Source organism: Pararge aegeria, chromosome Z, assembly GCF_905163445.1.
Source record: "Pararge aegeria chromosome Z, ilParAegt1.1, whole genome shotgun sequence".
NCBI lineage: Eukaryota > Metazoa > Arthropoda > Insecta > Lepidoptera > Nymphalidae > Pararge > Pararge aegeria.
Window position 1 is genome coordinate 16542980 of NC_053208.1, and position 23956 is coordinate 16566935.

Here is a 23956-nt window from a genome sequence, read left to right on the forward strand (position 1 = left end):
ACAAAGAATGTTTTGCAAAAAGAAACTCACTTTGTCACTAGGCACTGCTCGCCGCGTAGGATGGATAACGGTTACAAAGCAAACGGCAAGCAAAAAAATATTAAGTATTTCAGTAAGTAATTCAGTAAATATGATATATGTGGAATTATTATTTAAAAATTTATTATGTTTCTTTAGAATATCTTACATTCTACGGCGGCTGAAACTAAACATTAAACCGTTTTATATAAAAGGTTGGATAATATTTAGTTAGTCTAACTTATTTCGTAACACCGTAAATATATCGCCTAATGTCTGTTGGTGAAAAGCAACATTCTTAATTAGATATTTTAACAGTAACAGTATTATTATTCAATAATATGAATTAGATATCATATTGATATATCGCGCGCAGTCTTTGACTAATCGTGAAATTGGTATAATTTACACTTTTGCTTGCATGTTACGGAGCCCTTTATTAGCCAATCCGACTCGCACATGCCGCTTAAATTTAAACTTACAAAGTATGTAGAAATTCAAAAGAATCGGCTGTCAACATTCATTGATGAATAAATGAGTTTATAATTTTGTAGAAAGAATGCTTGATTTTATACCAGCCGGCTTGTGTGCTGCGGGTAGATATCAGATTATATGCAATTGCATGTTTGCATATGCAAATATACATAATTTTATATTTAAAGCGCCATTGCATAATTTTGTACTTTATATCGATCATAGTTATTTCTGTGCAAGTCTAGGTTCATTATCATCATCACATCAACCCACTACCGGCCTACTACTCCCCCGGAGCACGGGTCTCCTACCCCGATGAGAGGGGTTAAAGCCGTAGTCCACCACGCTGGCCCAGTGCGGATTGGTGGACTCCACACACCTTTGAGAACATTATGTAAATCTCTCAGACATGCAGGTTGATATTTTATCTATTTAATACTTAAAATGCAATTTCATTTATTACTTAAAATGCACATAACTTAGAAAAGTTAGAGGTGCATGCTGGGATTCAAACTAAGCCCCCCGAAAGTGAAGTTGAGCTCCTACCCAATGCGCTATCACCGCTTCGTCAGTTCGTTCAAGTCCAGGTTAATACTAAAAAATAATGGTTAAACTATTGGATAGTTCCAACGCCCTTTCAAAATTACTATTAGAAAAAGTATGCAGCTGTGGCATGATAGAATGCTGTACAAAAAATTAAATAAAGCTTTAATCGCAGAACATAGAAATGACGCCGAATTGCAAATTCTGTCTAACAACGTCAGTAGACGTAATTAGTCACAAATAAATTTGTTTCATCGTCCTTATTATTGTTGTTATAATCATCAGTATCGCAACCAGAGGACGTTCGAATACTGAAAGTATGTCTAGGAAGTGCCAAATATAACTATCTTGTGCCGATTGCTTCCAGCGGCTCATTTGATGTCTTTTGCCCACCTAGTCAGATATACAAACCCTAGTAAGCATTAACTAGATGATTCAAAAACCATGTACGCATCAAAAGTGCCACCTATGGGCCTACTTGAATTTAGATATTTTTGACTTTGACTTTTACTTTGAAGACTTTAAATCATATTAATTTTTGCGCAATTTTGACCTAATGAGTTAAACAAGCCTTTATCACATTAATGTTATTGAGTCAAGTCGATAAGGACTATTCTGGATTATAAACATACTTTAAAAACAGTCGTTGAAACCAACAGTGTGAAACGTTTTGTCAAGTGCCTTAAAACAAAATTATCTGGCTAGTAGGTACTTATCGATAAAATTATGTGGCCCAAATAGAATAATCGCGGGAAAATCTAAAGAAGAATTAACTCCAATTTGCTGCGCTTCCCGAGGCAGGCTAAAACTTGCTACCTCATTACATTAATTGCTCGTCGCAAAAGAGAATAACTATTAAAAATTCATTGTTTTTAGCCTCTACCGAGTTCACTTGGATAGCATTATTAATATTTAATTCAGCTGAGACGCCGTGCCTAATACTCTAATTTAAAATTCTTAGGAAACTTATTATTTAAGAGGGGCTCGCCCCCTAAGGGTCTAATGCGTACTAACAATGCTTCATAATACGAATATGCGCAGTTATTTGCTTTAGAAAGGTGCGCCGCTGAGGAGTGTGTTCGAGAGGTATGAACATCTGTCGGCATTGGAGCGCGAGCAACAGGAATAAGCGATGTAGTATGAATTTATTTCAAGGCTCGGAGTAGAGGCTAGCCTTGCACGCCCAGCGGTACATAAATTTTCCGTTGGTACCGCATCGAAACCGCAGTAGCTACAACGATCGCCGTGTCTCGTACGTGCTGCGATGCCAAATAAAATGTTTAAAGGACCGTTCAGATATATATTTTTTGTAAATATTAATATTTTCTGTTACGATTCACATTATTTTTGACCAAATGAAGAAAGATCTCCGAGTTTACTTAACGTAATTAGCATTTTGTCTGTCCGCCCGCTGGTCGTCACTTACTTCTTAAGGAGCATACTTAATGACTTTAAATTTATAAAATATATAATGTTTTACCATGACTTAAACCGCTTTAAATACACGTTTCCCATGGCCGAGCGTCCCTCTTACATCTACGTCCTCTAATTTTTTTTTAATAACTAGTAAAATGTGCCATCACATAATAATATAATAAGAAAGTAATTGTAATATTCTTTTCCTAAAAATCACCTGCTATGAACAGGTTAATCCGCTACCGTCTTAGTCATTATCATCATCAGGTGAAATTGAATCGAATTTGTATTGGATTAAAAGAATATGCATTGTATATATATACATGCAGGGTATATATTTTACGGATAACTATACGAAATCGCGGTTTTTTTGACGAATCATTTAGTCAGCGCACGTGGATATATCAATACGTAAGCGTGTTTTCCTCTTCTAAGAAAAAAGAATATATATTTTTTATATATATATAAAAATTATAAATATCACTTTCTCTTTTATCTACCTTTTATTATATATATAAAAGAGAAAGTGTGTGGGTATGTTCCGGATAGGCTCCGAAACTGCTGGACCGATTTCAATGAAACTTTCAGGGAATCTCCGGATTGACCTGGCGAGTAATCCTGTAAAGTTTGGTGACGATCGGAGCACTCCTTTTTTTAACTGTCAAACTGTCAAGTACAGCTTTTATTTACTATGATGATATTCTATTGTTGGGTGTACATGGGATAATGATCTTCACCCGCTCGAGAAGAGAATATAAGAGAATGAATACGGAGAGAAATAAATGATTTTATATATTATGAGACTTAAATTAAAAATTTAATAAATACTTTATTTATTAAATTACATATTTAATAAATAAATACTTTATAAAAGTATAAGTATATAATACTATATATAAGCATAAGTTACTTCTAGATAAAATAGCTTAGTTAGTAATTAGATAGTAATAGCTTAATTCGTTCAGTAGTTTCAGAGTTTATCGAATATAAATAAACAAACAACCTTATTTTTTCTTGCCAGATAATATTCGGAATGTATACCGTACAATTTAACTTTTAAATTGTTATTTTATGCTAATTAAATAAAAATATGATCCTAATAAGAATATTTAAAGCTACAAACTGCTATTTTCGAAGCCCCAATATTGTCACTTCATCAAGGTGTTTAATGAAAAACATTTTCGGCATTGTTTGAAATGCCTTCCATACTTCCTTACCGTTTGCTGATACCTACACAGATTGTGTTGAAATTTTTCGGATTGTGTATTTTTCATTGCTATGAAAATGCCTCAAAGATTAAAAATAAGAATATAGAATGTATACTTTGGTTAATTAGGAGCGATGAAAGCCTAGTGGCTCGGCTTTGGCTTCACTTTCAGGGTTCGAACCTTGGCACGCACCTCCAACTTTTCTAAGTTTTGTACGTTTTAGCAATAAAATATCAATTGCTTAAACAGTGAAGGAAAACATCGTGAGGATACCTGCATGCCTGAGAGTTCTCAGGCGTCTGAAGTCCACTTTGCCAGCGTTTTGGACAACAGCCTAAACCCTTGTCATTCTGGGAACAGTTGTTCGTGACGATGGTTATAAAAACGAGCTTTCGCAGAGACAACAGCTATTATGTTTAAATTTAAACAAAAAAAAATATCACTTAGGTTATTATCATTCATGCAACAATAATGAACTGTCAATTGCATGCACCACAACTTACGTAAAAATTGTTTGAATGCAAATAAAATCCATTATGGCGAACAGTATTTTGTAAGTGTTTGAGAGAATAGTAAAGTAAGTTTGCAGAGCAACAGAGAGACGTATAATTGTTGATTTTGCATAAATAATTCTCGTCACAATTAAAGTACTTAACGAAGTCACCCTGAACGGGAGAGTTTAATAATGCTGTTTGGAATAGCCTTTTATCAAGTTACGTTGAGTTTTTTAATTCCTTTTTGCTCATATTTAATTTGTTCGGGAAGTAAACCAGAAGGAAAAATAGATCAAAGCTGAATTTACGCTAGACTTGCACTTGAGACGGGCCACGCAATGGATGAAGCTTCTTTTATTATAGCTGGACATACCAGGGTAAAATGCCTATCAGTATTTCGTTGGAGACGTATACTTTTTACTATCTAATTCAATAATCTGGAGTATTTTCTCATCATTGGTCATGTAAACCAACTTTTATACACAGGGAAATGACTACAGTATTCAATTGTGATCTAATCAATTGGAATTTATATCGTCCAAGTGTTATTTAGAGAAACAACATACGGCTAAACGATTTTAATATATACAAATTCTTCGCGCACTCTGCAGCGTTAATAAAGTTAAATATAAGGAATTTATTTTAAAGCTAAACTGGTTTTGCATTGCAGATTAATCCAGGGCAGTTTGTTAACTAAGACAATAAAGCTTTTGTTTACTTTTTATTCAGAGTCCGTGAGAAAGTAAAACTGGCCTCTAACTTTTTTCGAAAAAAAAAAGGAACTATTTGAAATTTTAATTACGACATCACATTGTTTGCGTTGTATTTTTAAGAATTTCTTGTATTATATAATTAATCAGTATTCTGCTAACGTTATATGTATTGTAGTGTTTTTAAAGTTTGTAGGGATAATTACATCTTAATTTGGAGGTGGACATTTTTTAGTAATTTACTGACTTGCAGCGTAACGTTTTTGTTTTTAAATTACTTTGCCCGTTCATTGAACTGTTCGTTCCAAATTAAATGTTTTTACTCTTTACTGGTATTCTCAGTACGGAACAGTGCGTACTCTACATCATTAACCCAATACCGGGCCACTAGCAAGGGTCTCCTCTCAGAAGGGTTTAGACCGTATTGTACCACGCTGGCCAAGTGCGCATTGGTAGACTTCACACGCCGTTGAGAACATTATGGAGAACTCTCATGGTGGTTTCCTTACGATGTTTTCCTTCACCGTCCAAAGCAAGTGGTATTTAAATTGCTTAAATTGAAACTGTACTAGAGTACTTTACAGCTATTAACATCTCACTATACTTCAATTTGTTGTAAGTTTACGATTACAATTTCATTTTTACTTGGTTTTGTGAAGAGCGTATACTTTAAATATTCTTTTAATTTTCTCGAATGTAATTAATTGAGATAACAATATTCAGTAAACAAAATTTCGAATGATTTCATGATCTAACTCTAAAGAGATGAGCCAAAATTCTTAAAGAAAATGTTAAAAATTAAGCTGGGCAGTGTTTGGAAAACTGCGTTATTTTTTGTTGTTGTCTAAAATCTTAAGTCCGAGGTCCAGTGCCTGAAGATCAGGGTCTATAAACAGACGTATAGATATTGCAGACAGTAACTTTACCCGGAGTATCACTACATGATAGCTTCAAAAGTCCCAAAAATCTTTCATTATTTCAAATGATATAAGTACCTTTTTGTGGGTTCCGGAATGAACTTAGCTAAAACGAGATATAATATCCAGCAGATATTAAACTGGTGCTGGCAATTAAACAGCTCAACAAAAGGAATAAGTGAGCTTGGATGTAAACATACGCTGTATTATTCTCCGGCACCAAATGCGAGTTACGGATTTGGATTATTAACAGAGTGTAGTAAACTAGGGAACATTTCTCGTGGTTTTGTGTTGGAACGTGTGAAATAAACAGCCGTCGCTATTTATTCAAATAAGGAATTTCTATTTGAGTTGTTTAACTAGCTCACAATATACCTACAACGATATAGCTACGTTTTACGCAAAATCTTGCTATATGTCTCCATTCTTTATCTACTTTAGTAGTAGTTACAGTAAATCTTATTTTAGTACGAGCAAACTAAAATTCCGAAACCAAGGTCAGTTTCCCCCGCAACAAGAATTAAACTTTTAGACATTTATCAAAAACCTTTTACGATTTAAATATTTTATAAACACTCATTACTAAAATGCTCGAAGTTTCAACAGTCATCACAAATGTAATCTACGGTACAAGTAAATAATGATACACCCAGGGACTTTACAGCCGCGCTTGTGAACACAAAATGTGGTTCGTTACGTCTACTCGCTCGTTTCAGACATTAGGTAGAAATTAATGATGCAGCACGAAGTCTTACCACACTAAGGTTCAGGGGATACATAAAAAGTTCTAGTTGCTTCTAATCATAAGCTACTACATAATTGTCCAGAATCCTTTATGACGTTTTGAGACATTGCACGTTGCCCGAAGTAATTTATGTCTCGATAACAATTTTTATTCCAATACAAGCCCATGCAATCTTACATCTTACAAGTGATGATGCATTCTAAGATGGGAGCGTGTTAACCGGTTCGAGGTATAGCATTTATATTAAACGCATAGCCGTAAACGGCTTCTACGCTGCAACGTACTGAAACGCGTAATAGCTTGGTTAGGGTGATATGTCGCCACGGCCAAAGCCTCCCAGCTAGCAGTTCCTATTTTCCCCGCTGGAGATCGAACGCGAGACCTTCCTCTTATAAAACCGCCCACTCACCACTGCGCCAGGGATATTGACAAACATGGACGCGAACATAGCAAATATAAAAACTAGCTAAGTACGAGTTAGATTTGCACAGGGAGGGTTCCGTCCCAAGGCTTACTAAATAATTCTACATAATTTTAACATTATTAAGACCAAGTTAAAAGCATCAGATAAACACGTTTCTCGTATGGGGACTGACAAGAACTTTTTTAAAATATTATTTGTTATTATGGCAGCAATAGAAATACAAATTCTGTGAAAATTTGGCCTTACAGTTAGTGTAACCGCCTAAAGGATAGACGGATGGATCGCGGAACGTCCAGACTGATGAGCGAAATCTAACTAAAAATGAGTAGACCTAAAAAGATCCGGCAAATACAACCGATTGGTTTGCTGTATGCGACTTTTAAACGGCAATGAACGAGGTAAATACAAATAGCACGGAGATTGATTGAAAATGAGGTTTCAAGGTGCCGGAATTGCCACTCCAGTTAACGCTGTATCTATCTCGTTGGTCTAGTGGTTAACAGACTCTTGATATGTTGTGGTGCAACAGTGTCCAATCAACCAACTGTTTGGGTGTTAATATGAGTGTTTACAACATGAATATATTATGCTTCCATCTTCGGAACTTCGTAAATGACTACCTATTGGATTTTAGTCGGTTTAATTACCGAGGTTTAATACCCAGGTTAGATCTAAGAACTGTTTTATCCTTTTCTGTTAAATATTTTTCTAAGCCTGGAGTTAGGAAATTAGTGGTCTTCGGAGAGCACGTTAAGCCGTTGGTCAAGGTTTTTTTTAATCTATGATCTTATACCATCACTCGTATGATGGAGGATGCCAGTGTTCATCAGTGGGACGGTAATAGGCTAGTGATTTGACACCGTGTTATATGGAAATCCCTACAAGATACCTACTTAGTAGCGATAAAACACGTTTAATCTATTTAATGAATCAACAGCCGTAGAGAAGAATACTCCCTAGTATTAGAATCGTTAGAATACTAGGGAGATTTCTTTTCGTTACAATACTAAGGAGTATTCTTCTTGTTAGAATACTAGGGAGTATTCTTCTCTACGGCTAGGTACTTTGTCTCGTAATCACAGAATTTGTTAGTGTCATCCGATTAAAGCAGACCACATACTCGTAGCATAAAAGTTCCTTGACTTTTGAAAACTTTTTGCATATATTTAAACCAAAGGAATATTACACATGTCACTGTGATTTTGGTATTTTTTGAAAGAATATCAGAACACCCAAAGAAAACAACAAGTGATGAGAACGCTTATTGTAAAAGCCACTGCACGCATGATTATGGCGGGAAAGTGGCCGGGCACACTGCTAAGGGACCTTGGTAATATTATTACGTAGGTGCCGGCTCAGTCGTATTGAATAGGATTCAAAATATAATCCAACCACTAGTCAACTGTTTACTAAAGCAGAACACTTAAGACGTCTATAGAAAGCGTCTAATCGCCAATTTGACGCTTTCTGTAGAGGTAAGTGTGGTTCCGAATGCCGCAAGTTCCTTTGTGCGCCACTGCACACACATACAAATATTCTATATACGATGAACTACCACTGAATACACAGTCAGATTCCAATAGATTGCATTATTCAAATCAGAGTAAATAATATGTAAATAGGTAAGATGACTGGTCTATATTTTATGTTCGAAGAAATGTAAAAAAAAAGTAAAAATAATCATATGTAGTTATATAGTTTAAATTCTCATATTCTCAGTTTAAGTGGTCTACTCCATCACCGGTAATAAAATGGTGACCGGGTTGGTACTTGTACGCACCTCGTACCTTTCGGAGTGATGTGCGTTTGATACAATTTAATAACACTTGCTTTAACAGTGAAGGGAAACCTGCATGCCCGAAAGTTCTTCATAAAATTCTCAAGGGCCTATGATATCTACCGATGCACAGTTAGACTACGGCCTAAACCGTTCTCACTCTGAGACTGAACCTGCGCCCTGTAGCGGACCGGTAATGGGTTGATAAAGATGAAGATGAATAATGAATTTCAGTTGACGGCAGTGAGCTTACAATAGTGTTATATTAAATCAATGGTTGACGGGGTAAATTTGGTACTCATTTAATGTCACTTGCGCGTCGAGACGACTTCAACGTACATAAAACTTAATTTCTCCATTTGTTGGTTACTACCAACCCGGATGGAATAACCTACCGACGAAATGAAAACACTATTTTAAAACAGCGAAACTATTTGCATAAAACAGTAAATGAACAACGCCAATGATGTGTGCGGCACACATCATCCTCCAACTTCACAGTGATTTATTATAAGACACATAACTTCAAGACAGAAGGTTGAAAGTTTTGAAGGGGATCCGTAACTACCCTCTCTAGGTTTCTAATTGTTTTGTTTACGGTCTCCGTCCACATTGTTTGACTTCAGGATGAGAATTAAACTTAACTGTAATTGTTTATGGTAACATCTATTACCCTTTATGAGTTTACGGATAAATTGAATATCCTGGCACGTGAGTTCGGATAAATCATCATTTTCGTCAACATCAAATTTTAAAGTGTTTCCTGCATCCTCCTTATTTATCTATAAAACCTCCACGGTCCACCACTCTACTCCTATATTACGGCAGCTTTCGTGATAAAGCTCGCGTATTTGTCGACCATTTTTTGGATTACTAATTGTGATTAATTCCTATCTGTCTTAGGTTGTTGTTCGTTGTTGTCGTCTTTGATCCCGAATATTATCCACAACAGTCAACATTAATCCTTCGACATTGATTTGCGTTCTTCGGTAATTTTTAAAAATATCGATTTTACACTCGTATTTCCAAATTCCGAATCCATTCGACCCAAAATCCATGCTCTTCATTTTATGGTCCAAGAAGGCCCAAGTCAAACCTACAAATAATTCATTTATATTTGAAGCGAAGTAGCTCCGCCCGAAAAACTGTTTAACTAAGTCGCGTCATCCTTTAAAATTCATAATAATTAAAAATTCAAAAATTCTGTATAACTATCAGATATGTAAAATCTGTTATGCGTTTGTTAGCCTTAGAAATCTTGAGGAAGGTTATAAGCGGTTTTACATCGCGCTACGGAATGAGCTTAGCAAAGAAAGGAACAGCGCGGGTGGGCGACGCCACTCGGTGGATCATACAATGAAAGTTTGTATGGGACAAATTTACTTATCAGGAGTTGCAAGCTGACGAAGCGGGGAACCGCTAATTAATTATAATGTAGTTGTAATAGTTTCAAAAGGCATTAGCAACGCCATTCTATTTACTCAGTCTACTTGCGTATTATTATCCAAACATGTTAATGTCTGTTGGTATATGTTATATTTAATTACAAAGAACTAATCTTATTTTACCGAATTACAGGCGGGTAATGTTTTAAATATATATATTATTGACATGTAATTTCGATATATAATACATTAATACATCTTAGAAACAGAACAACAATAACTCTGCTCATGTACAAATTGTGGTAAAACACATGACTGAAATAAGTGTATTTAGATTAAACAACTTGTTGGCTTGATCACTCGATACAAGCTATTAATTTGTGAGCTTATTTATTTGTGGAATCATTTCCTATTATGTCCTACTGCTGAACATGGCGTGTATTTAATGCGACGTACAATAATACCAATGACGGCCGACTGGTTCAGTGGGCAGCGACCCTGCTTTCTGAGTCCAAGGCCGTGGGTTCGATTCCCACAACTGGAAAATGTTTCTGTGATGAGCATTAAGTGTTTTTCAGTGTCTGGGTGTTTATATGTATTTTCTAAGTATTTATGTATATATAATTCATAAAAATATTCATCAGTCATCTCAGTACCCATAACCCAAGCTACGCTTACTTTGGGGCTAGGAGGCGATGTGTGTATTGTCGTAGTATATTTATTTATTTATTTATTTATTAATGAAACTAGCTTGATAAACTCTAAATGACTTCAAAAGGAAATACTCCGGATAGGTATTAAGGAATCCTTAGTAAGACCGAGAAATTGAACGCAAGACCTTGTGTCCGTATGTGAACACGCTATCCACTGGAACAACGGTGTTATATTTTTCGTTAGCAACAACATTCTCTTGGGTTTATGCCAGTGGGTGTGGGGACAGTCTTCGAGTTAAATTAAAGTTTCAGGTTATTAGTTGAGAATTGTTACAGTTTGGACGACCACTCTGGCTCAGCACGATGCATTGTGGCATGTCCCAGCTCCAGCTGGGTCAAGTTGAGAATTCAAAAGCTCCAAATTGGCAGACAGAACTCCCAGCTGGGTTAAGTTGAGAATTGATAAGCTCCAAACTGGCTTGACTGGTGAGAGGCTTTGAACGTGGCTAGTTACCATCCTAATGGTAAAGCTGATAGATAATAATAATGTAGGTATTATGCGACAATATTAATAGTACTATAAAACGAGCTAAAGATATAAAAAACGAGTTCTTCCGTTTCTATGTACGAATTATAATGAACTCCAAAAGTGAAGCTCCACAGCCTTTAACTCCCATTTCCATAGTACCCATTAAAGTGACATTAGATTTGACGACCCAAAAACAGTATGCGCAAAATGCAAATGCAAAATGCAATGTAACATCCAAATTTAGATATGACAGTCAGGAATTGAAATGTCAAAGTTAAATGTTAATGAAATAGATCTAGGCGCAAATGATTTGTAACTAAAATCATAACGTAAAAGTTCGGTATAACTATGACCGAGACCGAACTTCTCGACATGTTTTTAGCTATATGTTGGTTTATTATTACGCGCCTAAGTGCGCCTAAGTACGTAGGTAATGTATTATGTGACCTCGAATAAGACACATCTTCACTCATCATTTTCAACTAGCTTTACGCCAATATGTCCAGATATTACAGTCAAACAGAAAATGTTTTTTTATCAAATCAAATCAATTTTTTGGTAAGCTAAAAACGCATTAGGTGCTAGACGTTGACAAGTTTTTCTTTAACTTGCAACGTGTGTAAGTTATTTTTTTTGGGTAAAATTTTGCTACTGAAATTTAACACAGTTATGGTCAAACGATTGAGTTGATATTTTGCATACACGTTTGGTTTGGATGACAATACACGGTAACTTTGTAACTCTACCCGCACACAGTCAATATTTTTGTAAATATTTTTCTCCAAGACTACTATTATTATCAATAATATTGGCGTGCGGGCGGGCAATCTAGCATCAATCTGTATCTTTCTGAAGTACTTCTAAGGACGAGATAGCAGACTTTAATTTTTTATATTACACATGATAAGGATGAGGATATTGAACGGTTTTGCGTAGAAGAATATAAGAACTTTTTTTAAATTATTTTTCCAAATTATAATTCTAGCAGCATTCTCAATATTTTTATCAAGCAAAGTAATAATAGCCTAAATGATTATGATACACTTGAAATATAATGGATAATCAAGATGGAAATTTTTATTCCTAGAATCTCGCTGGTCTGGTCTGGTGCGAGACTTTGGCCGTGGCTAGTTACCACCCTTCCCGTACGACAACGCGTATAAACCGATTCGAGTTTAAGATCTGCCACTGCCATACCCCCTAACAGGTTAGAACGCTACATGCTTAGAATGCATCATCATACCACCAGGTGAGATTGCAGTCAAGGGTTAACTTGTAGTGAAATAAAAAAAGTGGGTATATTTTTATAGATTAACGTATTGTATCGTAAAAATAAAACAATAGCGCACTCAATCAAGTATTCTGCAATCACGTTAACAATCAGTTCTTTAAAGTGAAAATACGATGTTGCAAGCGTTTAAAATGTTTGTAGAATTTTATTTTGTGATATTTACATATCATATTATAGTTTATAATAGAGTTATTTTGATTTTATATCAAATATACATAATGTTCGGAATAAAATAAAGAAATAAAAAATATTATGCCGATATGTATTTGATAATATTTGTTAGAGGCCGACCATATAGGAGGTGGGAAGACGACATTAAACAGACCGCGGGACCTAACTGGCGCAGAGTAGCGCACGACAGGAAGCAGTGGCGAGAGCTAGAGGAGGCCTTTGCCAACAGGCAATCTGAAACTCGGGACATAATTAATTAATAATTTAAGTACATAATTTTAATTCAATATTAATGTTAAACCATACCTAACGTAACAATTCAATATATTATTGTTTATTAAATTTAAAAGTATAAATGTTTATTAGTGTGTATGAAATGACGTTTTGGAATTAAAGGCTATTTTATTTTATTTATTTATTTTATTTATTAATGTATTTGATAAATCGTCCGTTAAAAATAATATAACAAAGGTATATAAAGAAAATAGCAAAGCTTTTTAATGCAAAGTCAAAAGACGATTTAAAATATGTAGCTTTTAAGATCATAATCATCATTATTATCAAACTATTACCGGCAAAATACTATGGGCCTCCTTTCAGTATCACAAAGTTTTGTAGTCTGTAGTCCTCAAGCTGGACAAGTGCGGATTGGTAGGCTTGACATGCCTTAGAGAACATTATGGAAAACGCTCAGGCCTGCAAGTTTCCTCACAAAATTGCCTACATTAAAAACGCATTTAACTCCGAAAAGTAAGACGTGAGGGCCAGGGAACGAACTCAGCCCCTCGAAAACGAGACCAAAGCAGTAACCACAGACCCCCCACTTTTATCACTTTTAGTTTTGTTAGGATATGATTTTTTAATTCTTCAGAAAACATCACTTTCTCAACACTCAGAGATATCAACCTCAGATAGACTCAGCTTATCAAATCTTTCCACCGGTATTTCTTCTATACTATGAAGTCTCAAAATGCATCCAAACACAATATACTGAAGGATCCGATCTCTAAACTCTATTCAAACTAAATCAAGTGAGACTGATCGGAAATGCCTTGTAATTTTCTGCGTTTGTGACAAAAACTTCGGGAGGCATAATTATATCAAATGATTTATAGCGTTTGCCGACTCTGTTACCTCCGCAGCGAGGTTTCCAACTAAATCTATAATAACGTGCAGTACATGTTACAATAAAGATATAGATTTACTTCAATGGCAATTGGAAATTTGGCAACAACAGGAAAATGTTTGTTTAATGAACATTAATCTTTTCAGTGTCTGGGTGTTTATCTTTATATTATGATATTTGTGTGTATTCATACAAAATTCAACAGCTATCTTAGTACCCATAACACAAGCTACGCTTACTTTGGGGCTAGATGGCGACGTGTGTATTGTCATAGTATATTTATATTTTTTATTAGGAATAACATTTATTTTATTTTTTATTTATTGTTTTCGTTTGCGAGAATAAGAAGAAAAAGAAGTGAAATAACTTCAGTAAATTATATTAAATACTCCAGACATCCGAAACAAACGGAGAGAAGTCTCCGTTTGTTCAAAAAAATAAAATAATGTATAATTATTAAAAAAAACTGGTTAGGTGCGAGTTGCTGTAAGTGGGTGCAATTTGAAACACTACAAATAATTAACTGTATAAGGAGCATAAGCATGTTTCTTGTAAGAAGACTTTATATTTAAATTTTTTAAAATTTATCTTACTTTTTTACTTCTGTAAGACGGACGGAAGGATGGATGGACGCACAGACATGGAAACACAGACAGCTTAGTAATAAGCTCCCCTTAGCACTCTGGGTGCGAAACCTTTAAAAAGTACCTAGTAATTATGATAAATTTGTCTCAATGGAGTAAAGCACTTTGTCGGTTTAATATGAGACAAATTCAAATACTTCGTGGTATAATAATTCAACCAGTATTTCAATAAAACGACGCGCGACGGGTGGAAACGGGGCTGGTTTTTACCTTCCTCCTTAATAGAATTTTAGGCTGCAATTTAATATTACAGATAGGTACGGCGCGATTTATTACATCTACCATATTTCACTTTTTAATTAGTCGTCGCAAGTTTTTTAAGCTGATCGTTTTATTTGTGATATGAAAAACTGCCACGCAGAAACTCTTTTGGACTCGTTATGGGTTTAATAAACTACCTTGCTCCACTAGGTTTGCGCACTTGCTTTTTTATATTTTTAATTACAATTCAATTGAAAGTATCACTTCACTGGCACCACTTAGTACTAAAATATTTAGATAGGTACTAGCTGTTACACGCATTCTTCGTTTGCGTTTATAATAAAAAGTAGTGTTTTTTATTTTCCAGCCTATATTATGAAAATTAAGCTTAATTTGCTATACTCCGCAAAAAGCAGGAGAATTGTATGGTTTAATTTATGGTTTCAATCCTTATACTCCACACCAAACAGATCTTTGGCAATGTACCCTTTACGCATGTTTCGCTCCGAAACCGGAGCATACTCAGGAGATGTTGACTTTACATTGTTGTGGATTATTCTTATAGTATCGGAAAATCGCAAATTAAGCTTATTTACATTATATATTATGGAATTCCGCAAAGTGCTCCTATCCAATTTTCCATCCTTTGAACTAACTCTATGCAAAAAATCGAATTGATTGGTTGCTAAATTAGAGCATGGAGGAGGGACCAACAAACAAACAAACGAACACACCTTCGCATGTTTGGTTGGGATTAAACAAAAAGTTGTCTCAATATAAAACTACTTTCGTAAACACTATGCGTCGTGCATACTTTGCAGTTTAGAATTCAATTTCTCCTTGATTTCATTCATCAGAATCAAAGAAAGTAGTCTTTAATAATCTTAACGCATCGTACATTATACTTATTGTAATAATAAAGAGTATTTAATATAAAATAAGTAAAACCATACTTTTATAAAAAAATAAGTGGACAGTGACTAAAAATACTTTGCGTATGAGTAAAGCTGAAATCCATGCGTATGGCAGAATATAATATTAAAAACTTTAACAGCTTAAAGTGTTTGGAAAAGGAAAGTGATTTCAAAAGGTATGACATGTACTTTCTGTTTTAAGCTCCAATTTCAGAATTATTTATTTCTTTGATAGAACTCGAGTAGCTGAATTGTAGGTACTAATAATTAAACGTCCCGTGGCCGCTTTAAGTTATTCCGCTTCATAAAATCTAGCTTTGCTTCAGTAAACACTACAGCGCAGCGGTCTCTGAGAAAATATGCTTATTACATTGAGTAGCATTCAATAAAACGTCTGAATATTTTATTTCCTATATTATTTCCTAACCAAGTAATACGTTTTGTTTTTATATTTCTGTTCTTATAACCGTGCTCAGCTGTACTTTAGAGTTCTTTGCATAAGTGTTTGTTTAAAGTATTCAAAGTATTCTATACGCCTGAGCAGTATTTGTTTAAAGCTTGACTTGAGAAAGATGTTTCTTTATAAATATGTTTACGATATACTCACACAAATATTTTAAAGGAGTATTGCAGCAGTGGCGTAGCTTAGTCGTGGGTGAAACGGGCTCGCGTTTAGACGGACCTTGTGCAAGGCCCCCTTGTGGCTGGCTTAAGGCCGAAGGTTGAGCAGTATACCGCAGCCCTCTTCTCCCTCCCCCACTGCCCTGGCTTTTTTAACGTAAACGCTCTTATAAGAGAAATAATTTATGAGCTAAGGCCCACCACGCTGCTCCAATGCGGGTTGGTGGGCTCTGACGACTATTATCGCAAATTAGTGTTAAGTACCGGGATCGACGGCTAAACGCGATCTCCGATCATGGGTTATACTGCCTTGCTTACTTCTGGTTGGCAGTGAGAATTCTTTAACCGAAAAACCTATTATGTAGCTAATATATTCACCACTCCATCCGTATTTAAACATGCTGTTATAATGACCAGCGAAGCAAATAAAAACACAGTCAGCTTTAAAATTAACTCAACAATCTATATCACAAAAAAATATCAACGGATAGGCCAAATATAATTATTTGTGCCACGGAGATCAGATCACGGAGGCTTCTAAATAAAACCTATTTTTTACATAAGTATGCATTTCAATATTCCCCAAACACGCCTATGTAACTATCATGAATGTGGTTTTTTTTTATATTCACAAGAGTATGTTAGGATATCTGTATTGATCTTGGGAAAAAAGAGAACTTCGCCTCGTCTTGATTAGTCAACGCCACGCCACAACATTTTGTAGGTGTGTTTTTATTTTACATTTGTTGAGCGTGCAGGAAGCGATAAGCCTGTCCTATAGGATGAAAATCCATCTATATTTATTTTTTTCTGTCGCTGTGTATCTGGAATATACAGCTTTATCTTACGTATTACATTTTTTATTCAACGTTTGTCATAACATATTTTTTAGATCTTAGTGTTAAAATATGTTTCAGGCATTTCACCACAATAAATTACGTAGTCGTACTTACTAGGTTAATATTCTTTTTTATCGTAATAATTGTCCGATTGTGTAATTACACCTAAATATGTATCATAATATTGTTTCTATTTACATACAAGCTACCACTATGCCAAATTTTATTTAAATCCGTTTAGTAGTTTTCACGTGATGCCCGGACAGACAGACAGACAGACAGATAGATAGACAGACAGACAGACAGACAGAGAGACAGGCAGACCGGTTAAAATTTTCAAAATATTACAGAAATCTTCCAGTGACAGTTTTATTTTAAGTATAGATTTCTGCGCTACGCAAAATAATATAGTATGACTTTTAAAAACACTTCTAAATTAATTCAAAAAAAGGTCCTTTACAACATGAGAAACGCGTAGACGAAGCCAAAGCTAAAGCCTTAAACTTACGATATTAAATGGTTTCATTTTAAAATACGAAGTTTTAATAAAACCGATATTATACTCTTCAACCTCGTGTATACGCCAGAACAGAAATAAAAAATATATTTCGAGGTGTGTTAGAGTGAGGTGGAATACCTTGCTCTTGTGGGCATAATTTGTCACTGTCCCCGCCAATTTCCTCTTGTAACTAGTTTTTTCTTTGCGAAGCGTAAATTTAATTTCAGCTCTTTGTTGGTCTGGTTTGAAGCGGTACTTCTTGTTTTCGGATTGTGTAATGCAAGGTTACTTTTTATATCGCAATGCTGCAAAAGTTCTATTAATGTTAATTCGTTTATAAATGTATGCACATAACATTTACTTTCAGCTTCACACGAAATAAAATAAAATTTTTCTCGGTTAAAATAATAAACAAAATTGTTTCTATTATATTGATGGCTGTATTTGTCTAGGCTTCGGTAAGGGATGCGAAAAGGTGTAACGCAAGTGGCGTGAATAAAGGCCCTGTTATTTCTCACGTACCGTACACGTACCTTGTGTTACGTATCCCATCATTACAGCATGAGTGGGTTACATAAAATCACACGAATATCCTTAGACTGAAACATATTCTGAATGACGAAATATTTGTGATTTTTGCAACATCTATAAAAGAACTCTTGCGTGACATTATACAACGGTTGATTGCCTGTTTTGATGCCAGGAGGGCTTGCTTGTTTTTTGCGCAAAGGATCACCCTGGCTGTTCAGTGCGGAAGTGCAGCCAGAATTCTTGGCACCATTGTACAGTAATTAGTTTAGTTATACATTGTTTTGTTACATAAATTAATTTCAGACATGGTACGTAGTATATGAAGATCATTCGATCGCGCTGGTAGAGTAATGTCGGCAAAAATCATTATTTAAAGGGATGCCAAGAAATTTTTAGTGTCGATCTGCAGACGTGCTTCTGAGAGCACGTCTGCAGATCGACACTCAGTGCGACTTTTAGTTCTAGCTAAAAGCTAGAAGGAAAACTTAAAGTTTGTAAAGCGTCTATCCTAGAAAAACAAACAGGTTGCTCAATAGTGTTTGGGACTTGAGTCGTGCGATTCCATAATATTTATGTAGTGAATGAAAAAAACCAATAGCTCCAGGCGACCCAGGCATATAGACAAGGAAGAGCTACCTTTGATTATCTTGAATATAGTCTGTATATATTTCGAGGGAGACTGAAAGAAATAGACATTTAAAACTTGATTAATAAATAATGTATTTGAATCATTCTGCATTCAGCGGTATTCCACTATAAATAACTGAAAATAATATCTAGGGAATACAGAACCTGCCTTCGTACAATCTTACCTACATGGCATTATGCCAAAGCCACCGTAGAGCACTCTCGTATTATTTATTAATTTATTGCATTTCTTTGTCTGAAATTTTTAGGCCACCTAGATGTGATTTACTTTATTAACTTTGAGAAGTAAAAAGAAAACAGGAATTTGTAAAGGTTAGAATAATTTAATGTCTAACAGTTGCTAAATTGTATTTAAAAATTACTACTGCTCTTAAGTTTAAGTATCCTTCGTCTCTTACTTGTATGTATTTTTCTAAATTAATGTTACTATAGTTTTATAGTAATGGTAACTATAAAACCATAGTATCTAGTGTTAAATCATTAATGTTTCTTGTTATCTTAAGTTTCATACCAAACTATGGACGCCCAGTGCTGGACGTGACTCTTTGTTAGGGAGTAGCGACCAGCTTCTCCCTGGATTCGTATTGTGAAGCGAGGTCATTATTCCAGAACCTTGGGTCTAGCATCCAGCGATTTTATGACAATGTGGCCTTCGATTCCCAATCCGTATTGATGTGATTTCTCATTACTTTAAGTAATTTTTTATTTGAAATAGATGAAAAATAACATATTTTTGCCCAATTCAGTTTAACTGAATATAATAATGAATTAATTTTATCGTTTAATCAATGTCCCGCCAAAGTAGATAAGTGATTAAACCAATTATAAAACCATGTCTTATTTGCACTCGGTGTGGCTTTCAAGAGCCATTATCACATGCATGTCACGTACAGTAGTTGATTTGAGTGGTCATAAAAGTTATTATCAATTTCACCGCGGTTATAATTTAATATTTTATTAATTCCCCAAGCCAATGATATTTTACTTACTGACTCTTCAATTAAAATCAAAAAGGTTTTGTTTTTATACCAAATACACAATACAATACAGATTATGTTATACTGGTATATAATTTTATACTTTCTTAATATTGTATCAAAAACTGATGATTTTATTTCCAAGTTATTTTATTTGAATACTTTATTTTAATAAATGAATAGTCAAACAAATATATCGAGTTAAAAATATAATATTTGAATTTCGGAACAACTCCAAAGTTTCCACGAACACTGAATTTTTACATTAGACTGCTGGAATGGATATTACAAGGTTATACTCCGTATGTATCGAGATCGGTTTTGGTTCACGTAGCTTGGAAAACTTGAGGAAATTGGAAATTGGTACGTTCCCTAACGATTTTGAATGCGGTTATGCTAGCACAATGGCAAAATATGTGTAGGTACTTATTCCACTGCAAAGCATGTATTATTGAATTTTCTTTCAATATTGTGGTATAAAATTTTGTCAATACAAATTTTACTTCTAGAATATTTCTATTGAATAGTCTGGTAAAATAAGCACAATATAAAAGTGGTTTTCTCATTTTTGTGGTTTTGTGGTTGTATTTCTATACACTGGAAACATTTTCGCATCAGAATATGAATTGTCTATGGACTTTAATTTATAGTAACAATACTAGTTACCCAAGACTTCTTCCACGAGCAATTTTTGATATCCCGTGAGATTTGGACTTTGCCTGTTGTTCGTTTACTGAATAAAACATGTTTGATGTTTGCATTATTGTACTTTCGTTAGAAAACATTCTATTTACAAGAGGCAGTTGTTTAAAATCCAGAGACACATTTAAATTTTTTTTGTTTGCAAAATATTAAGCAAAGATTAAGTATATGTATTAAATATACAGAAAACCAATATCCATCCACCTACGCTTTTATAAATATAAAAAGTGTATTTTGTAAGCGTAAGGCCGTCGGCGAGATGGAATATTCAATTTATAACTCTGTTCTATTTGATTGCTCCAATCTTTGTATATGAAGATATAATGAAGTAAATATTATCAAATAATTGAAGCCCAACGAATAAGTTCAAATCTGAATTTTAGGCTGATTCGATAATGATTAGGTTCGAAGGCTGCTCTCGTAGATTAGTTAAGGTCAAAACACTATCTACTTAAAATCAATCAGTATTGAATTTTCTCAAATTTACTAATTTATCTATTGATATGACCGGCCCAAACTAAGCTTTACGAACCTTGAACTCGTAATTTATTAATACATAATTCTATTTAGAAATACGGAGGGAGATAAAAGTGAAAAGAAAAATGAAAAATCGCTTTTTACGTCGGCCCATCTATCTAATAAACCTAATATTGGTTCGATACGCGCTCAAGAGGCGTGAAATGACGACCCGCTCCCTACCTCCTTAGGGGAGATCTCTCACCATTCAGCGTTGACCTCAGCAATTTTATGGTTCTACAGTTTTACTGGGCTTCAAAAGAGAATTCGAAAACTGATTGAGCTCTTTTTAAAATGGTGTATGACAGTGCAACTTCCTTGCGGTTATGCACCGAAATGTTGTAAAACGTTAACTCTTCTTGTAGCTTTTCTATAACACGATTTTTAAGGCTAAAAGATGTGAAAGAAAACTTTTAATTTTAATATATGGATATTTTTATGGTTTTATTTGGTCCTTTATTATTTCAAAATAAAACGTACGCTAACTTTCTAATAGAAACTAGCTATCAAACTGAACGATATTTTTGAAACAGGACTGTTATTATTTGTTATAAACTTCCTTAAACCTAAAACTCTTCAGTTCTGTAACATTTAAAGTATAGGTTCCAAAGTCTAATAATTTAAGTAGGTACTGTATTTTAAAAATAATCAATATTAAATTCAATTTCAAACAGGGTCGCTTTTTATTATTGTCTGCAATTGATATAATTACTTTCCATCATATCACCTTTTCACTCGTTCCAAAGATTTGCTTCATAATAGCTTGTATCTCTGGATATTGAAATTCCAACTTACTAACGATTTGTTTTCTGGTTCAAAATGTTATGTATGTATATCCATATAGTCGCAATGCATTGGAGAGATGGAACGCAATTTTAACGATGTGAACGGTGCAAACACTTCAAACGAACGCACGGTACGTTATTGGTTTGATTACGTCCGTACAGGAAATATCAACCTTCGACAAAATTCCGCTGACAGGAGACAGATATTACTGGAATGATGGCAGAGCGATGGCAATAATAGAACCTACGAACGTTTTAGTTGCTGCTATCAGAAGTATAATGAATCGTCTTACACAAATCTTAGGGTGGCCGGAGAAGCTCTTATAGCGATAAGCTTAATTTGTATACTTCATAAACATGGCTAGTTCGAAAGCGGCTTATATACCGATGGAGCAGTATTAAAAATTACATTAATTAAAAACTTTTGTTGCATAACTTTTCCAGAGATTAACGGCAAATTAAATTACGCTCTGACAACCATAACACACACACTTATATGTTCAGATACACTGGTACGTGTGATCAGGTTCAGATTCAGGTTTTAAAATTTATGACGTTAATTTTGTAGGTATCCCTACTTCATATAAAAGTAACCTTATGTAAAGCAATTATACTTTCGAAAGTAGCCGAGTGAAGGAAGGACAAACCTATAAGTAAATAGTTCGCATTAATACTATTTTTTTTAAAATCAAAATCTGTTCACCCTGTAGCACGCAGAGAAGTATGGAGATGTCAGAATAGAATTTAAAATCCACAAATTTCTATAGAAAAAGTTACGCCAATCCGTCGGTTTTCGCCGCATGTAAGCGAAAACATGCATTTATAATATTAGTAGGGGCTTCCAAAAGGCTATCATTTATCTTTACACAGCACATTCCATCGATGACCGGGTAGTAACATTTTCAAATGAATTCCTTCCTTTTTCGGCAATTTGGATGTTTACACGTATTGACCCATTCCTTAAGGTGCCCCTTGGTAACTATGCGCCAAATGGCTACAATATCAGGAAACTGTCCGCTTCCTTGACATTTTGGGAACAGAAAATTGTCCCTGTATTTGTAGCTAAACCTCCTTGCAATGTTTTGAAGAATTTGCCACTATGCCATAAATTTACAAATGTGATTAATATTGACCAAATTACCTTTTTTCTTAAAGCAAGACGCTTTCAATTTAGCACTCTAAGTAATGAGAGCTAGGATCAATTGGTGCCTCTTTTCAAAAGTTCTTCTTTTTAATAGGGTCGAGAAAAAGCGAAAACTTTAATTAATATAAGACGTTAGGCATCTTTAGACTATTATTAAGTTCTTGGACGAAAGCGATTTTAAAAGTGGTTGATATTAATATATTATAGTTGTAGTATATGGAAATCCATTTGCAGTAGGACTGTTTTATTATTTTCAGTTTTTATAATAATTTGTTGAACGAAATCAAAATATTTTAACCCTGTTTTATATTGCAAAGTAGAAAAATGTTTATGCAGCAAAATAGACTTTTCGTTATAAATAGTGAATTTTAATGTAACAATTACATTAGGTCTGTTATTTTTTTTGGGATAAAATTTTTATACCCTCCTTAAAATTTTGGTTGAAATTTGTAAAATAGTGAAATACGGTGAAGTTACGAAGGAGATTTATGTGTGACAGTTGTTCTCATTTTAAAACTCATACTGTACAGAGGATTGTATAGTCATAGATAATGGATTTGCTACTTACTGTGATCGTAAGTCCTCGGATCCACAGTGGTGGTTGTTCCAGGCGTGGTATAGTCGTCGTCGTCGTACATTTCAGTAGTGGTCGTGGTGGTGGTGGTCCGGCGGCGGTTGCGTTGTCGTTGCCTCTTCCTCGGCGGAGGCACCGTGGTACGTATCATTTTGTTTGCGCGCTTCGAAGGCTGAGCTAGGGCAGAGGTGTCGCTGTCCGTGCCTGGGTCGGCAAGGACCAGCGCCACCAGTGACACGGCAAGCAGCCGGATCACTAGTGGCGCTAATGGCCACATCCTGCCTGAAACAACAAATTGCATCGTTAATAATAGGTTGAAGAAAAAGTCTTTTCGCATTATAGTATGTATGAACTTGTAATAAAATCTCTTTGGCTATACTGTTTGTATCTGGCTGGTTTTGGTATCATTAAAAGTTTAAATTTTAAAGAAGATAATTCCAAATTGAAATTAGGAAAATGTGTAATTTTTATTTGTTTTTC

The 23956-nt window shown here is 34.7% G+C and overlaps 1 protein-coding gene across 1 annotated transcript in view; it reads right to left on the reverse strand.

Annotated features, from left to right (window-relative positions):
- The window catches only part of LOC120636323 (epithelial discoidin domain-containing receptor 1-like), a 94447-nt gene extending 70694 nt beyond the window's left edge, over window positions 1-23753 (reverse strand). The window contains exon 1 of the mRNA XM_039907754.1: window positions 23471-23753. Coding sequence (XP_039763688.1) covers window positions 23471-23753 — 283 coding nt within the window. The remainder of the gene's footprint in view (window positions 1-23470) is intronic.
- Between the last annotated feature and the right edge of the window lie 203 nt (window positions 23754-23956).